Here is a 14849-nt window from a genome sequence, read left to right as displayed (position 1 = left end):
TTGAGCTTACTCGTAGAACTATCTAGAGCTTTGAGTGCTAAACTATAAAAGGATCCCAAGAAAAGCCAGAAAAACAGTATCCTATTGGCTATGTTAATGGATTTTTGTGGGGAATGATGCAATTAATTTTTAAATTGTTTGGATAGTCTTTGAAGAGAATGTGAAATAGGTATATTTATAAGTGTAAAGAACACAATATATACAAGCATACTGATTTAGACTTACAGCCTTAGAAAAAGGAAAGCCCTACTTAACAAGCCATGTAGATTGTTGAAAAGTATTCTGGTATATTAGCATTTCACTGTTTCATACTGAAAATCAGACTATTTATACATAATTAAAGGTGCATCTCTTATTAAACTATAATTTAATAGCCACTTGAAATAAGACCAAAATAAATTGATTATGTAGAAACTCACTAGACTGGGGGAGTGAATTACATAAGAAACTAAAAAACGTATTCATCACTGGGCACAGTGGCTCATGCCTGTAATCCTAGCACTCTGGGATGCTAAGGTAGTGGACTCTAAGTAAGAGCAAGACTCCGTCTCTAAAAATAGCTGGGCATTATGGTGGGCACCTGTAGTCCCAGATACTCAGGAGGTTGAGGCAAGAGGATCACTTAAGCCCTACAGTTTGACATTGCTGTGATGTCATGACACTCTACCCAGGGCAATAGAGTCTCAAAAAAACAAAACAAAAAAATTAATCCGTAGAGACCTAGTGTTACCCATGTATATGTATAAAAACCATCTGAAGCTTGTGAATAGTAGCTACCTCTAGAACACAGAATGGGTGGATAGAACATTATATATAAGTATTGTGCTTTTGAATTGCTGCATCTGTAGAAATGTATATATCAACTCTTATTTAGAAAGCCAGTAAATGTTGACAAATGAAATCAACAGTTGCACTAAATAGGAAAAATTTAGTTATTTTAATCGTATCAAACTTCATAATAAGGTTGTTAGTTGATTTAAAGTTTTTACCTTTATAATTACTGGATTTTCAAAGCAAATAAGGTAAACAAACTAAGAACTTAAATTGCTTCTAAGCATTTGAAATCTCTGTGGTATTTTCAAATGGTATAGAAATAAATAAATATACTGATAAAATTTAAAAGTCCCATGACAAATGGGAGAATTTGTTGACTCATTCCACAGGGAACTGAAATATTAAAACTTCATAAAAATGAATGGGTCCACATATGAAAGTAAAGAGGAAAAAATAATACTTTTATACCATTATACAAATTGAATGTTAAAAAAACTAGATTTGCCCAGTCTTGTGTCAATCCAATCCTTAGCACACCTACCGCTTTCTTTGGGACTGATGGAACAACTCCAAAATAATTTTCAGTATTGAGATATAAAGTGCTGGGGGATTTACTGTATGAAACAGTATAACTATGCTAGTTCAGTCTAGGGGTGGACAGCATCTGTGAAGTAGTCAAATACCCAGCATTCCAGACCAATCAAATAGTTTCCCACAATGATAGCCTAAGACTGCCTTCTTCTTTGCCAAATGCCTGATTCAGTCGAGCAAAAGGAAATCCCATTTTCTATTTGTTCTGGAAGAGAAATACAGTTGTTCCTCAGTATCCTCAGGGTTTGATATCCTGGGATACCAAAATCCCAGGATGCTCAAGTCTCTTTTATACAATGGTGTGTAGTATTTGCATAGAACCTATGCACATCTTCTCATGTACTTTAAATCATCTATAGTTTACCATTTCCATTATATGTGTATTAGGTATTTAGTGAAGAGTTGTTATACTGTATTTTTTGGTAGTATTTTTTTATTGTACTGTTGGGGATTTTTTCCTATTTTCAATTTATAGTTGGTGGTTTTCATATTCACCCAATGTGGCAGCCTGTCTGCAGTATTATAGACAAAGTACTATAGAGAGGTAAGGATTCAATGCTGGGCCCAGAGCTGCTACCACTCAGCTGTGTGATTTTGAGTAAATCAATTCATTTCCAATCTTCAGTTCTGCCACATAGGAATAATTTTAGTCTTGATGACCCTTCCAGGTCCTAACATTTCCATTTTATGCTTTTGACAAAGATGATTCCCATGTCACATTTATCAGATGGCATTTGTGAATCATTTTGTTTTTAGAATGCTCTCTCTAGCTCTAAACCTATTTATTCTCTGATTCCACTTAGTCTCTAAAATTATGCTAACTTCAAGAAGTGACGAGTATTTAGGGAGAATATACATCACAGCCTATTCTAGTCTCCTGAATTTAAGCTCAAATATATAAATAACTCTAATAAAATTACTTAAAACCTACCTTGTTTGGAATGTCTGGCAGACCAAAAGAACCCTCATTGACTTGGGCAGGGGGTTAATGTTAAATTTTTCTCTAAAAACAAGTTTTATCCACTGCCTCCTATGTCCTAGGTATAGTCAAGGAATGAGGTAGACAACTATGTTAAGCATGAAAAGCAAGTTACAGAGCAGTATATCTGCTGTGTTTTCTATATATTTCACTTTATCAAGTATTCTCCCCACCCCAGAGAATATGTGCAAGGTGACTGATAAGGATTTTAGAAATAGCTGGTTAAATACCTGCAACTATGCTAGACAGCAATAAGTCATTTAGGCCTATGTGGAAGTGATTCTTGCTTTGTGGAGAGCACCCTATTGAGCTTATATTATTGATTTGAGGGATAACTGAAAATTTTGATGAGTATTTATTTTCTTCTCTTCTCTCATCTGATCTCCATGAAAAGTACAAAGCAGCAGGATTAAGAAATTTGGGATGCCTGAGCCAACTTCTCTGCTCTCTATTGGGTCTCCTGACATTTAAAGATTGGACGATAAGTTTGATAAATGGTTTCTAGAATATACTTCTCTTCCTCTTTCTTTCCAGAGCTACTAATCAAGAAGCATCAGATTATTTGGATCACATTCAGAAGTATTAGCATTGAAAATGGCTTTCTAATTCTCTGTATTTGATTATTCTAATATCAAGAAAGATCTCTCTAAAGATAGAGTAATGAAGACAGGTGGAAGGCTGGGAAAAGCATTCTGCTAGGCTTTTACCATGCATAAGGTCAGTACTTCAAAGGTTTTTCAATTGTGCTGGAATTGGGTAGAATTATATTTGTTATTTTTAGTAAAAACCGACTCTTACAAAAACTAAACTCAAGCTGTTTTTTTTTTTTTTTCTTTAAAACCCTATTTTGGAATTTTTTGCTTGATGAGCACTGTGATGTCACATAATTCCATGCCAGGCTACAACCTCAAAATCACAGCCACTGATTGATTATAGAAAACTTGTTTCCATTAAAGACAGTAGGAATTTGAGAAGGAAGCCTTTTAATTTTTTTCTTCCTCATCTTACCTCATTACAGTTGCTTGAGGTTTCAACGGAACATTTCATTTGCTATGAACTACTCTTGTACCAAGATAGAATCTTTGTTCACACACATAACACTTCTCCAAGGAAAGCAGAATACAAATTTTAAGAATTATAAGATAAAATTACAACCGCCACATGTCAAACAAGCCTATACACAATACTCAGTCCCATGCAACATGGCTTTTCCTTTTTGGTTGTTTTCATAAGCTTTTCAGAATGCAAAGAAACACATACAGAGCCATTTTGTTATGAAGCATGCTGAATTTTTAAAAACCACAAGGAAAGAGTTTCTAATAATACAGCAGTGGCCATATGATCCAGCTACAGGATACCTTTAAAATCAAACGCCGGCGAATAACTCGAGTAGTGACTCTCCGTTCTTCCTCTGAGCTTGAACCACTCTCACTCTCTTTCAAGTCCTGATAAATGCATTTTTAGTATAATTTTACCATCACACTTAAAATAAAAGATATTCTAAGAAGGGAAATTAAGAGAGAATTACATTTACTTGCTGTTTTTTGCCACTAAGGAAAATGATGTTTGTGTGTGAGAATTTTTAAAAAAATTTAAATGGAAGAAAACTTTTCAGCAGGATTCTAAATGAAATTCTGTATATGCATGTGTGTGTGTATATATATATGTATATATATGCAGGTAAAGATCAAGGTAATTAAGTTGTAAATTATTAAAAATAATTTTAAGCCTTTTTGACATCAGAAGTTATATGCTTAGCTGTGTGGTGGCTTCAGTTGTGATCATGCCACTGAAAATCAGTCTGGGCAACAGGGGGAGAACCCATCTCTTTAAAAACAAACAAACAAAAATACATGTTACTATTTATTTGCCTTGAATATATAGTTTTTCTGATTCTTATTAAATTTTAGTCACATTTGATAATTCTATTATAAATCTATCTATTCTATTATAATTCTATCTATAATTCTATCTATTCTATTCTATTATAAATAGATAATTCTATTATAAATCTATTCTATTATAATTCTATTATAATTCTATCTATAATTCTATCTATATAATTCTATTATAAATCTATCTATCTATTCTATTATAATTCTATCTATAATTCTATTATAAATCTATCTATCTATCTATAATTCTATTATAAATCTATCTATCTATTCTATTTTGAACTTTAAAGAATTTAGACTGACACTTATGACAGCTGTCCGGAAAGTTTACAGCCAAACCTTAGGTAATATATAGCTGGATACCTTCTGGACATCCATTGTATATTTATATCAGGAGAGTACTATCAGCATAATTGGTATTCAGTGTTTATTCAAATGAATGAAGAAATAAACCAGTAAAAACTTAAGAGGCCTTTTTTAAAAAAAAATTGATACAGTACAAACAAGAATATAATAATTGCATAAAATATTAACCGTTAAGTAATAAGAGTAGGAATCCAGTAAAGTACCAACTGGCTTCAAAGGGAAAAATATTTTCAGCTTTTATTACTTTAATGCCCAGGGTGGAGAGTATTTACGGAATGATTTTAGTTCTAAATTTTAATGATGGAATTCTGAATTATTTTTTATTGCATTTTATCTTCTAAGTTTACTAATTACCTCAAATCTAATTAGTTCTTGAGAGATACATAGTTGAGATTCATTGGAACAATGAATGACAAAGGGTATTTGTAAAAATAGTCAAAATAAGTAAAATTGCCATAGAAGATTCATAAAATGCTTTATGAAATGTTAGTTGAATTAGTTAACAAATGAGATCATTTTCATTCACCAAAGGTAAACTTTACAAATATTAAAAATGTTATGGTAATATCTACTTTGACTTTGTAGGCAATTTCATCTCAACATAATACCTCTATGACAAATACGGTTTCAAACAAATAGCCAGTATCTTTACAAAGAGTAAAGACATGAGAACTGAGTGGTCCCTATTATATGTATTTAAAAATTTTCAGAAAAGGACAGTAAATTCAAGATACTTAGAATGATCTAAGTATGGTTCAAGAAGGCAGAAAAAGGTAAAAGGAATTCACTGTGATGAAAGAAAGGAATTACTCATCAGCATTCAAGGATTAATGGGTTAGATGAGTCAAAAGGGAAAACTGACTCTGAATTACCCATACACCAAATCTGAAATTGGGGAAAGGTTTTCACTTGGGTAATCCAAAAGCTGAAGAACATATGTTAATGTAAACATGAACAACAAACCTACATGTCAACTGCATCATAACCCCCAAAGCATCAGCCCCTTACAGAAAGAAAAAGTGGCCGTCTGGCCAGTGTTTTGATTTCTACTTTCTCCCTGGAATCTCTGCTAACTGTAAAGTGAAGGGTGGAGAGAAGACACTAGGCAGTAGAGTCTCAGGATCAGGATTCCTTTTAGAGAATTCTCTGGGAATTGGTAAAGGGGGAAACTAGGATACCAAATGGAATTTTCTCAGTTCTCCGTGTCAGGGTTGTGTGGAAAATAGCAGAATTTTACCTTGTAACAGCAGGCAGTCATCCGTGTAAGAACCGCACCCGGACTTTTGACCTGATTTTTTAGGGGACAAAAAGGGGGCTGTTTTCTGAGATCAAACACCAGATAATCTAGTAGGCTGCTATTACGCTACGGTATAGCCAGGATTATACACCCTAAACATCTTTGGGTTTCTTGTGAGGTCAGGCTCATGTCTCCCAGAAGCTTTAACTCCATTATGGTTGTGAAGTCTTTGTGCAGTAAGAGTGGGACTGGTAACCAAAACCACAAACTCATTTAGAAGCCATTTTTAAAAAGCCTTCTAATAGCAATTATTTTCCATTACTGATGAACTCAACTAGTTTCCACTCAGGGTTAAAAACTTCATTATATCAATAGATAATATAATTCTTCAATGTCTAATATGTGCATACAGCAGATTTACAAATGTATTAGCAATTTGCCCTTGGAACATCTATTTTGATTTTTAATAGGCTTTTGCAGAATAAATCTTCACGGGAAAAATATCACTGTTATTGCTTCTCCCTATATTGTGTGGGCTCATTTTAAAAGGGAACGTACAGCATTTTAAAAGGCACACATTCCGTCTGAACTATAAGCTGCCTAAGTATACTAAAAGTCAAGTCAGAGACAAAAGTCAATATTCAAAACCACATTTGTTAGGAAAGAATCAAAAGAAGATCTGAAGAAGACTCAAACAGTAAAGATTAAAAGAAAAACAGAAAAACCACTGATTCAGTCAGTGTTTAATTATTGGGTTTACTTCTTTTCATTTCCCTTCTAGTAGGAAAGGATTAAACTAGTTGATAATCCAATTAGTACCTTTGGAGTGATTAAGAGTTTACTGTGTCTTCGTAAACCTTATGCTAATCATAAATTTATTATTTTAGGAAAAACTCAAGTGAAGTAGGTTAGTTGTGTCTCAGGTGAAACTCTAAGTGTTACTGTTCTAAAGATATATAACTCTCAATCTTGATGAAAAGACAAAAATTGGGAGCAAAAGGCAGTAGAAAATGTAGGAACTAGAGCTAATTTTTATTCTTATATCCATCTATATGTCAGTAATTTCAACTTAAAATATTTTTAATGTGTACAAATAGTAAGCATCAAGGAATAAAAATAAATCTATTAGAGGGTATCACAAAACTGCAAGTACCAAGAGCAAGTAAAGCAATCATAGTTAGGTTTTTAAATTATTAGAAACAAATATTAAAGTAAATATCAACTTAAATATAAAAATTGCAAAAATGATACTTCTAACTTTAAATTTCTAACTGTTATCAACTCACCTCATTTAGGCTTAGGAACTGTGTCTCTTTGATTGTTGTTCAGACAACAGAACTCTTAAATGGGTCAGATGCTATAGATTCTTTAAATTATACAGTGAACCAGAAAGGGTCTGAATTATTTTCCTCCCATCCAGGGTGGGGAACCTGCAGCTGTGGGGCCACATGAGGTCTTCTGGATCCTTGAGTGTGGCCCTTTGACTGATTCCAAACTTTATTAAAAGGGAACACAGAGCATTTTAAAAGGAGTCATTCCATCCAAATCCTTTTACTAAAATTAAAGGATTTGTTCTGTGAAGTTTGGACTTAGTCAGGGGGCTGCACTAGGGGATGGAGAGGGCCACATGTGGGCTTGAGGCCAGAGGCTCCCCTCACCTGCCAGAGTTACTTCTCGTCTCTGGAGTTCTTTCCTCTCCTGAAAAATCACTGAAGAGATACTTCTTCCTTTTTCCTTCCCAATGAACAAAGATATGATCGAATGGCATAGTTTTACTCAGTGCTTTCTTTACCTCTACCAGTAGGGTTACAATTTCACACGTTTATAATTTAGAAATAGTAAAGAACCTTGGCCCCAGCAGCGCTACAAGGTTAATCAAAAGAAACAAAGCATCAGTACTTTGAATTTAAAGGAGAGCTCACTGGAGGACCAGATAACATACCTTTTGCTCAGACCCACTGGACCCCTCTTCTTCGTGGAGGTTAAGCCGCGCTTTGCCGTCTGTGGGAGAAGTCCTACTCATCTTTTTCATACTGACAGGCACACAGGGCTTAGGTTCTTCTATTACAAGCTTGCTGGTTTCTTCCAAAGATTTATGATATGCTGCTAGTGGTGTTGCTGGTTCCTCAACACGACCAGAGCCAAGTATTTTTGGTTTCAGAGTTTCCTTAGCACTCTGTCTTCCTATATCATTTTGGGATTCTGGAAAGTAAGATTTTGTCTTTGCTTCTGGAGTGACTTCTGCATGGCTTCCATTTGCTTCAAATTTTCCAGGTTCTCCTTTGAGATATGAGGTAATGGAATCCCTACACTGGTCAGGGCTGCAAAAGATAAAATGTGTAAATTTACAGTGGCAACATTTGGCTGAAAATGGGCTTTAGAAAGCTCTAAAGTTTTAACTACTTTTGAAGGCATAAAACAGAAAAGCATGAAAACTCTAACCATTGGATTTAAAATGTGAGAGGCTCTCATGGGTAAGAGATAAAGAGGTGCCACACAGGCTCCAGGCATCCCCACACCCCAGTTTCCAAATTGGCTAGCTATGCTGTCATATTCATATACATTTATATGTTTTTTTATTGCACTTCTATAGCAACTTAAATTCTACATCTTGACAAGTGATGCTAAGAGGTTTGTGTTTAAGAACATACCTTGATTTCAACCCCACCAATCTTAAAGGAAGGGATATTTCAAAATGCCTTTAAATCACTCATTTAAAAAAAAAAAACTGCTAAAAAACAATATGAATTCTTGTGGCATTCCCAAGAATCCCAAATTCTAGTAATTTGCTCAAATCCCACTCTTCACTCTTGAGGTCTCTTGATCTCAATGATGATCAGTGTGTTGGTGCAAACATTTTGTTTCTATCTATGTGAGAATTGTTTTCCTTAAACTGTTAAAAGTCCTTTCCAGCATGGTCTCTTTAATTGACTTCTAATTTTTTTTTACTAGTTTTAATATAGGCTGTTCTTTATTTTATTTTGTAGCTTGTTTATTATTTTTAGTGTCTTTAGTACATTACTTGTAAATTTTCATGCAACTTGTATAATGTATATTATGCATGTTTATATTCTTACAAATTAGATTCTGATGATTTGAATACATTTATTTTGAAAAGACATCAATGGCACACCCTATTCTTTAAGGACAAATAATCCCAGCATACTGGGAAGATCCTATAACACAGACCTGTATGACTTCAGTTTAATTTTCTATCCCCCAGTCCACATTGCTTGCCTAAATTTGCCTACCCTCCACATACTTATAGCAGGAACAAAGTTACTGGCATTTTCCTACTTCTTTGGAACAAGGTGACTCATTAGTATTTTTTCTATATAATTCACTGGCAGACCTCTATAAAGTAAGGATTTCCAGCCAGTTTAATGATAATGAACACCTTTCATATATCTGAAGCTAGACATCACAATTAGCACTGTTTGTCTTCTTTCAGTAGTCTCTTTGGTGGAGTGTACACAGAATTTCATTGATGCCTATACTTTTCATAAGGAGTTTTTAAAATTCCCTTGTAGGGAATTCTTATCAAGCAAGAAACTTATGAAAATATTAAGTGATTGTGAAATAACATCAGTTATTTTTCATACAGCCTAAATTTATCACTAGTTTCCAATGAAGTAGTATGTAAATAAAAATAATAATGCTTACTATTACTGAGACATTATTTTTTTTTTATCATCATTTGGTAGGTATGACACATTCTCTTTTTCAATGTACAAACCTAGATTTCACAAAAAAATATTGTTTGAGAAAGGCAATATTATTATTGCTAAAGATGATTAAAGTAATGTTCTTAGAGTTTGGAAATTCATCCAAAGTCATAATATACATACCTAATGGTGGTGGGATTTGAACCAATGTCTCAGAGACTCTCACTTTTCTAGAGCAGAGTCAATATAAAAATGAACCGTATTGATGATCAGGGAATGATTTTGGTTATTAACAAGTGTCTATCATGGAACTATAATTTAGAATAAAAAAGTATGTTTCAAATTATGAAAAATAACATTCAAATAAAATTCAAAATAAGAATTTTTCCTAGTATTGGAAGACAGATGACTTTTTTGTTTCTCTGCATTTTCTACAATTTAAAAAATCATAAATAGAGAAAAGGAAATCTACGAATGTTAATGATAGTTATTGGCAGGTGATGGGCTTGGTATTTATTTTTTACCTGTATTTTAATAGTTGTTTAATGAACATACTTATATTTTGGTTAGGAAATAAAGAAATGTTTCTAAAAGACCTGGGGTTTTATTTATTTTGAATCAAAAATAATTACTGGCTATGTGAAAAGAATAATACATGTACAAGTAATAAAGTGGAAGAAAGTAGTCTTCTAAAGGAACAGCAATGTATGAATCTTTCACATGTTTGTAAAATTTCTTGCATTTTACTTCAGGCTCCTGATAGTGAATTTAAATTTAAATGTAATTTTCAAAACAGTCTTTCTCCAGATTAGCATAATGAACTGACCTTTACAACAAGTATTATCCCAACATTAGAATGATAATTTAAAAAGTGTCATTGCTAAAAAGCATATATGTAAAATAAGCTATTAACAAGTAACCTGGGTTTCATTTTCCTTTTTTTGAAGCAGCCATACCTGTCATCCAGTCGATCTAGTAACCCACCAGTTATTCGTCGAGCTTGAGCAGGAGGAGACTCTAGGTTGCCGCTAGCTATCTCGTTCTGCCAACCTGCAATTGAAGACATTTCCAGTTCTGCTTGATGAACACGTTTAAGAATAGCCTGTACTTTTTCTTCTGTCATCTCCTCAGACTCTACTCCTTCTTCAAGTTGAATGTCCTCAAATAGAGATTTGAGTTTTTCTTCCGTCATCTCCTCATCAGGACCAGATTTTCCTTTCTCCTGCTGCTCAGAGCTTACTCCTACTTTTCTAGTCTGTTTCAATGGCTTTGCAGGTTTAACATCTTTGGGGGCCCCAGCCAAACTTCCGAGGTATTGAGGATACTCACTCAGACATACATCCTCCAACTGGCTCTCATCTACATCCACAGCTTCAGGTATTTCTGTTAAAGGCACTGAGTCTTCCAGTTTGCTGTCTTCTAAGGAAGTGTCTTCTGCAGTTACGACTGGAGGTCCATCTGCTGAATGTTCTATGTTTCCCTGGGAAGGCACTAGCCCATCACTCAGTCTACTAGGGGTTCTAAAGGGAGACTCTATGCTAGAGATATCACTAAAATAATCATCTTGCTGGAAAGGGGTAGGTGGTGTGTAGTGCAACCCTGTGGGGGTTTCCAGTTCCACTTGAAGGGAAGGATAACCTATGGAAGACAGTACATTTGGACTGACTGGAATGAATTAGAATACATCAAACAAAAACACATGGAATGACTAAAATTATATTAGGTATGAAAATGTATGGTGAATTACAGAATAATGATCAATTTATTGGTTTAGTTCAATTAGATGTAATACAATGAAATAGCCTAGTGTAAACTACAGTAAAATAGAATATTAAGATATCAATTGTTTCAATTTGGTAATTATAATACAATAATTTAAATATACAAACTAGTTTGTATATTATACAATTAGTTGTCGTTACATAAGATACAATTGTTCCATTGCCAAATTTATTATCTTTCTATATTTAGCATGCAGAATTCATACTGTGGTGGACTGAATACAGCAAGCCACAAGAAACCAATTTTTGCAGTTACCTGTAATTTATATTAAGAGTTATACATATGAGCAATGCAACCTGACTTTAATTCTTGTTCACATGAAACTTAGAGCAAACAAAAATGAATTTAATCTTGTAAAGAAATGACTATTAGATTTTAGAGCAGTAGTACTGTGAAAAAAATACACAAAGATGTTAGGGAAAGGACTTAAGAAGCAGACAAAGTAGAAAAGACTCCATGTAGAGTTTTGGAGTGTCATAATGTGACAGAGATGAAAGGGTTGTGGCGTGTATGGAAGTCTTGGTGAAGTTGGTGATGGGGTCCACTCAGAGCCACGAATCAAAGAGAAAAAACAAATGATACACGAGATAGGAAAGCCATTTGCAAAGAGCACTCTTAATAGTCACAACAACAATGCCATGAAACATGGAGTTTGCGATGCAGCCTACCCAAAAGGGGAGGAGGAAACTAGTCCCTATTTTAAACTTTGGTGCATGGACCAGGAAAGTATTTTTATGCTTTAGCAGAGAGAAAAGTCAACACTTGTCTGGTCATGGTGAGGAAAGGAAGTTGCACAAAAGTTCAGCAAAGAGGAGAGACGGGAAAAAAAGGCAACGAAGCACATTCTCTGAATTACTGGTCTATAGACAAAACCCTGATTTTTCATCAGTCTGAGGCCATTATAAACTAAGCTGTTGCTGTAAACTCAAATTGCTACAGGTAAGTGGACATTTTTCAGTTATTGTCCCCTATAAATCAGAATCTTGTTGAAAAGTTGGCTAAGAATAGCTGAGGTTTATAATCTGTATAAACATTCCTAAATTTCCCTGAGACATTTTTAAACAGGAATATGAAAGATTAGGATATAGCAGCAAAGAGCCCTTGTGAATTTATTTTAACATTTTGAACAAGTGTTCAAATTAAATGAAGCTTTCAAGGCCGTTGACTATTTCTGTTGTGTTCTGATGATTGTTATTAAATTTTTAAAATTTTTAAATATTAAAAATATTATTTTCTCCAATAATATTAAAAGAATCTATAACTTGTCAATAATTCAGAATTTGATATAATGATCTATATTTACCTAATACAAAAAGAGTTTGGTTACCAATTTATGTACTCAAATCCAACATTCTATTATATTTAAACTTAAAAAGAAACCGGTTTTTACTTTCTTACCTGTTGTGTGCTTATGTTCTATAGATAACAAGTATTTTTAAAATTTTCTGTTGTCTTTAACAAGCATAAATTTTCTAAGAATTTGAGATCTTTTTCTACCTATCATAAGCAGTGTTGGGAGTTAATAGTTCTTATTAGTCTAACTTTGCTAGTTTAAAAATGGAACAGTAGGGCCTGCCACAGTGGCTCATGCCTGTCATCCTAGCACTTTGGGAGGTCGAGGTGAATGGATTGCTTGAGCTCACGAGTTCAAGACCGGCCTGAGAAAGAATGAAACCCTATCTCTACTAAAAATGAAAAACTGAGGCAACGAGATTGCTTGAACCCAAGAGTTAGAGGTTGCTGTGAGCTATGACACTATGGTACCCTAAGAAGGGCGCCAAAGTGAGACTGCCTCAAAAAACAAAACAAACAAACAAAAAAACTAGAAAAATATTCCTGGCTCCTCTTCTTCCTCCCTCCACATCATCAAATTTTCTACTCAAAATTTATTGTAGGAATAAATCCATTGTGAAGTTAAGACAGGACTAGCTTGAAAAATACAGTAAGATATTTATTATGCTTTTCTTAATACTTTGAAAAAGCACCAATTTACATAATGAAAAGCAAGTGACATCATATAAATTAAGCTAATGTGAAAGCAGAATTATGTCAGTAACAATTATGGTCATTGACTTAGATATTACGCTGCCTTTTAAAAATAGATGAGTTTTCCAGAGGATAAATGGCAGCATTTGAAGTTAATATAAATAACTAAAACATTTATTTGAGTGATACATTAGATTTTTTTTTTCAGTGCATGCTTATTAGTTGGTCCTAGAACAGTAATTTCTTATTTTACCTTAATAATTTGTACACTGTATTCCTAAACTTGACTCAATATCTTGCATATTTGGTAAAAGTGGCTTACAATTTGGTTTTACTTCTATGTAAATAAAAGAGATTACTAGTTTTGGGAAGGGTTAATATAAAAGTGACAAAAGCAAGTATTCTGTAGGTATCACACTGTCATCCATTTGGTTATATTACCCATTTTTTCAGGTCATTTTGGCTTTCATATTTCATTATTTGTATTGTATGTAATAGACATTTACCGAGTTTACTCTGATATCAGAGTGTTTCTTTACAGAGTGTGGCAGAGAAAATGCTGTAAAAATGAGAAGTTAAATCAAGCAAATCACAATTTAGTTGGATTTAAGTGAATGCTTTGCCTGCCTGTACTTTCACATTTTATCAAATGATTGAATAAATATGAACACTAAATTCAATTACCATCAACAGGGTCATGGAAAACATTGTTCTCATCTGCAAAACTTCTGGTGCCTGAAATATTTCCATAATCAAATATTGGTCCTTCTAGCAGAGTCACTATATCTATTCGATTAATTTTTGTCAAGACCGATGTTAAGGCATCAGCTGGAAAAGGAGAAAAAAAAAAAAGGTTGAAAACCCAATTAAATTATTTTCTTCCAGTCAGCACAATTTCCACACAAAGGCATTGCTTTTGGTGCCCTCTTGCCATTTTAGCTTTCCCTTAGTCTCTGCAGTATCACTATCTAAAGCTGTGTGGACAACAGCATTCATTCCATAGGAACAGAGCAGATGGGTCTTCAAATTACTACTAAATTCCTTTTGTTAAAAAGGGATATAATAAAACTAGTTCTTTTCCTTTTAGAATGTCAGAATCAGTCATATTTGATGCTTAGCATTTTAATGATTTGCTAAGGTCAGGCTGACACAGGCCAACTCACAATAACTTATTCCACATCATTGTGGGTTGGCACTTGGTGAAGTACAGCAACCACCCCCGACCAACAAAACCAAGCCAAACCCAACAGTCTTAGAAAATCCTCTGTCACCACAGACCAGGCTGAATAAAACTATTTGCCTCCCTAATTTGATCCTGTCTTCTTTGCACTTCCACCTCCAGCCATAGCAGAGTGTTTCTGAAGACTGTCCCATGATTTAGCAACTACGAGTTTTCATTTTTGGTGGTCACAGAGAGAACAACAGACAAAATGCAAATAATTCCCTACTACATCCTTTCCAAAAAGAGTCCTAAGAGCAGAAGTTGAGACTATTAACACTAAACAAGCAAAAGACTTGCTATTACTTCAAGATCACTCTGATTTTTCTGTATTATGTGAAAAAATTATAGAAAA

At 33.9% G+C, this 14849-nt stretch overlaps 1 protein-coding gene across 8 annotated transcripts in view; it reads right to left on the bottom strand.

The window, feature by feature from the left end:
• ANK3 (ankyrin 3) overlaps window positions 1-14849 on the bottom strand; it is a 327889-nt gene that overhangs the window by 11162 nt on the left and 301878 nt on the right. For 4 of the 8 annotated variants that reach the window (XM_023509551.1, XM_023509546.1, XM_023509547.1 and 1 more), the window contains 3 exons: window positions 13960-14103; window positions 10464-11145; window positions 7785-8163 (listed from right to left, as the gene is read on the bottom strand). In XM_023509551.1, coding sequence (XP_023365319.1) covers window positions 7785-8163; window positions 10464-11145; window positions 13960-14103 — 1205 coding nt within the window. The remainder of the gene's footprint in view (window positions 1-7784; window positions 8164-10463; window positions 11146-13959; window positions 14104-14849) is intronic. The other 4 variants (XM_023509549.1, XM_023509550.1, XM_023509552.1 and 1 more) reach the window with 2 other exon arrangements.

Source organism: Otolemur garnettii, unplaced genomic scaffold (genome assembly GCF_000181295.1).
Source record: "Otolemur garnettii isolate 467f Iridium unplaced genomic scaffold, OtoGar3 scaffold00008, whole genome shotgun sequence".
Lineage (NCBI taxonomy): Eukaryota > Metazoa > Chordata > Mammalia > Primates > Galagidae > Otolemur > Otolemur garnettii.
Note: the sequence above shows the minus strand (reverse complement) of the source record. Positions and strands in the feature narration are given on the sequence as shown.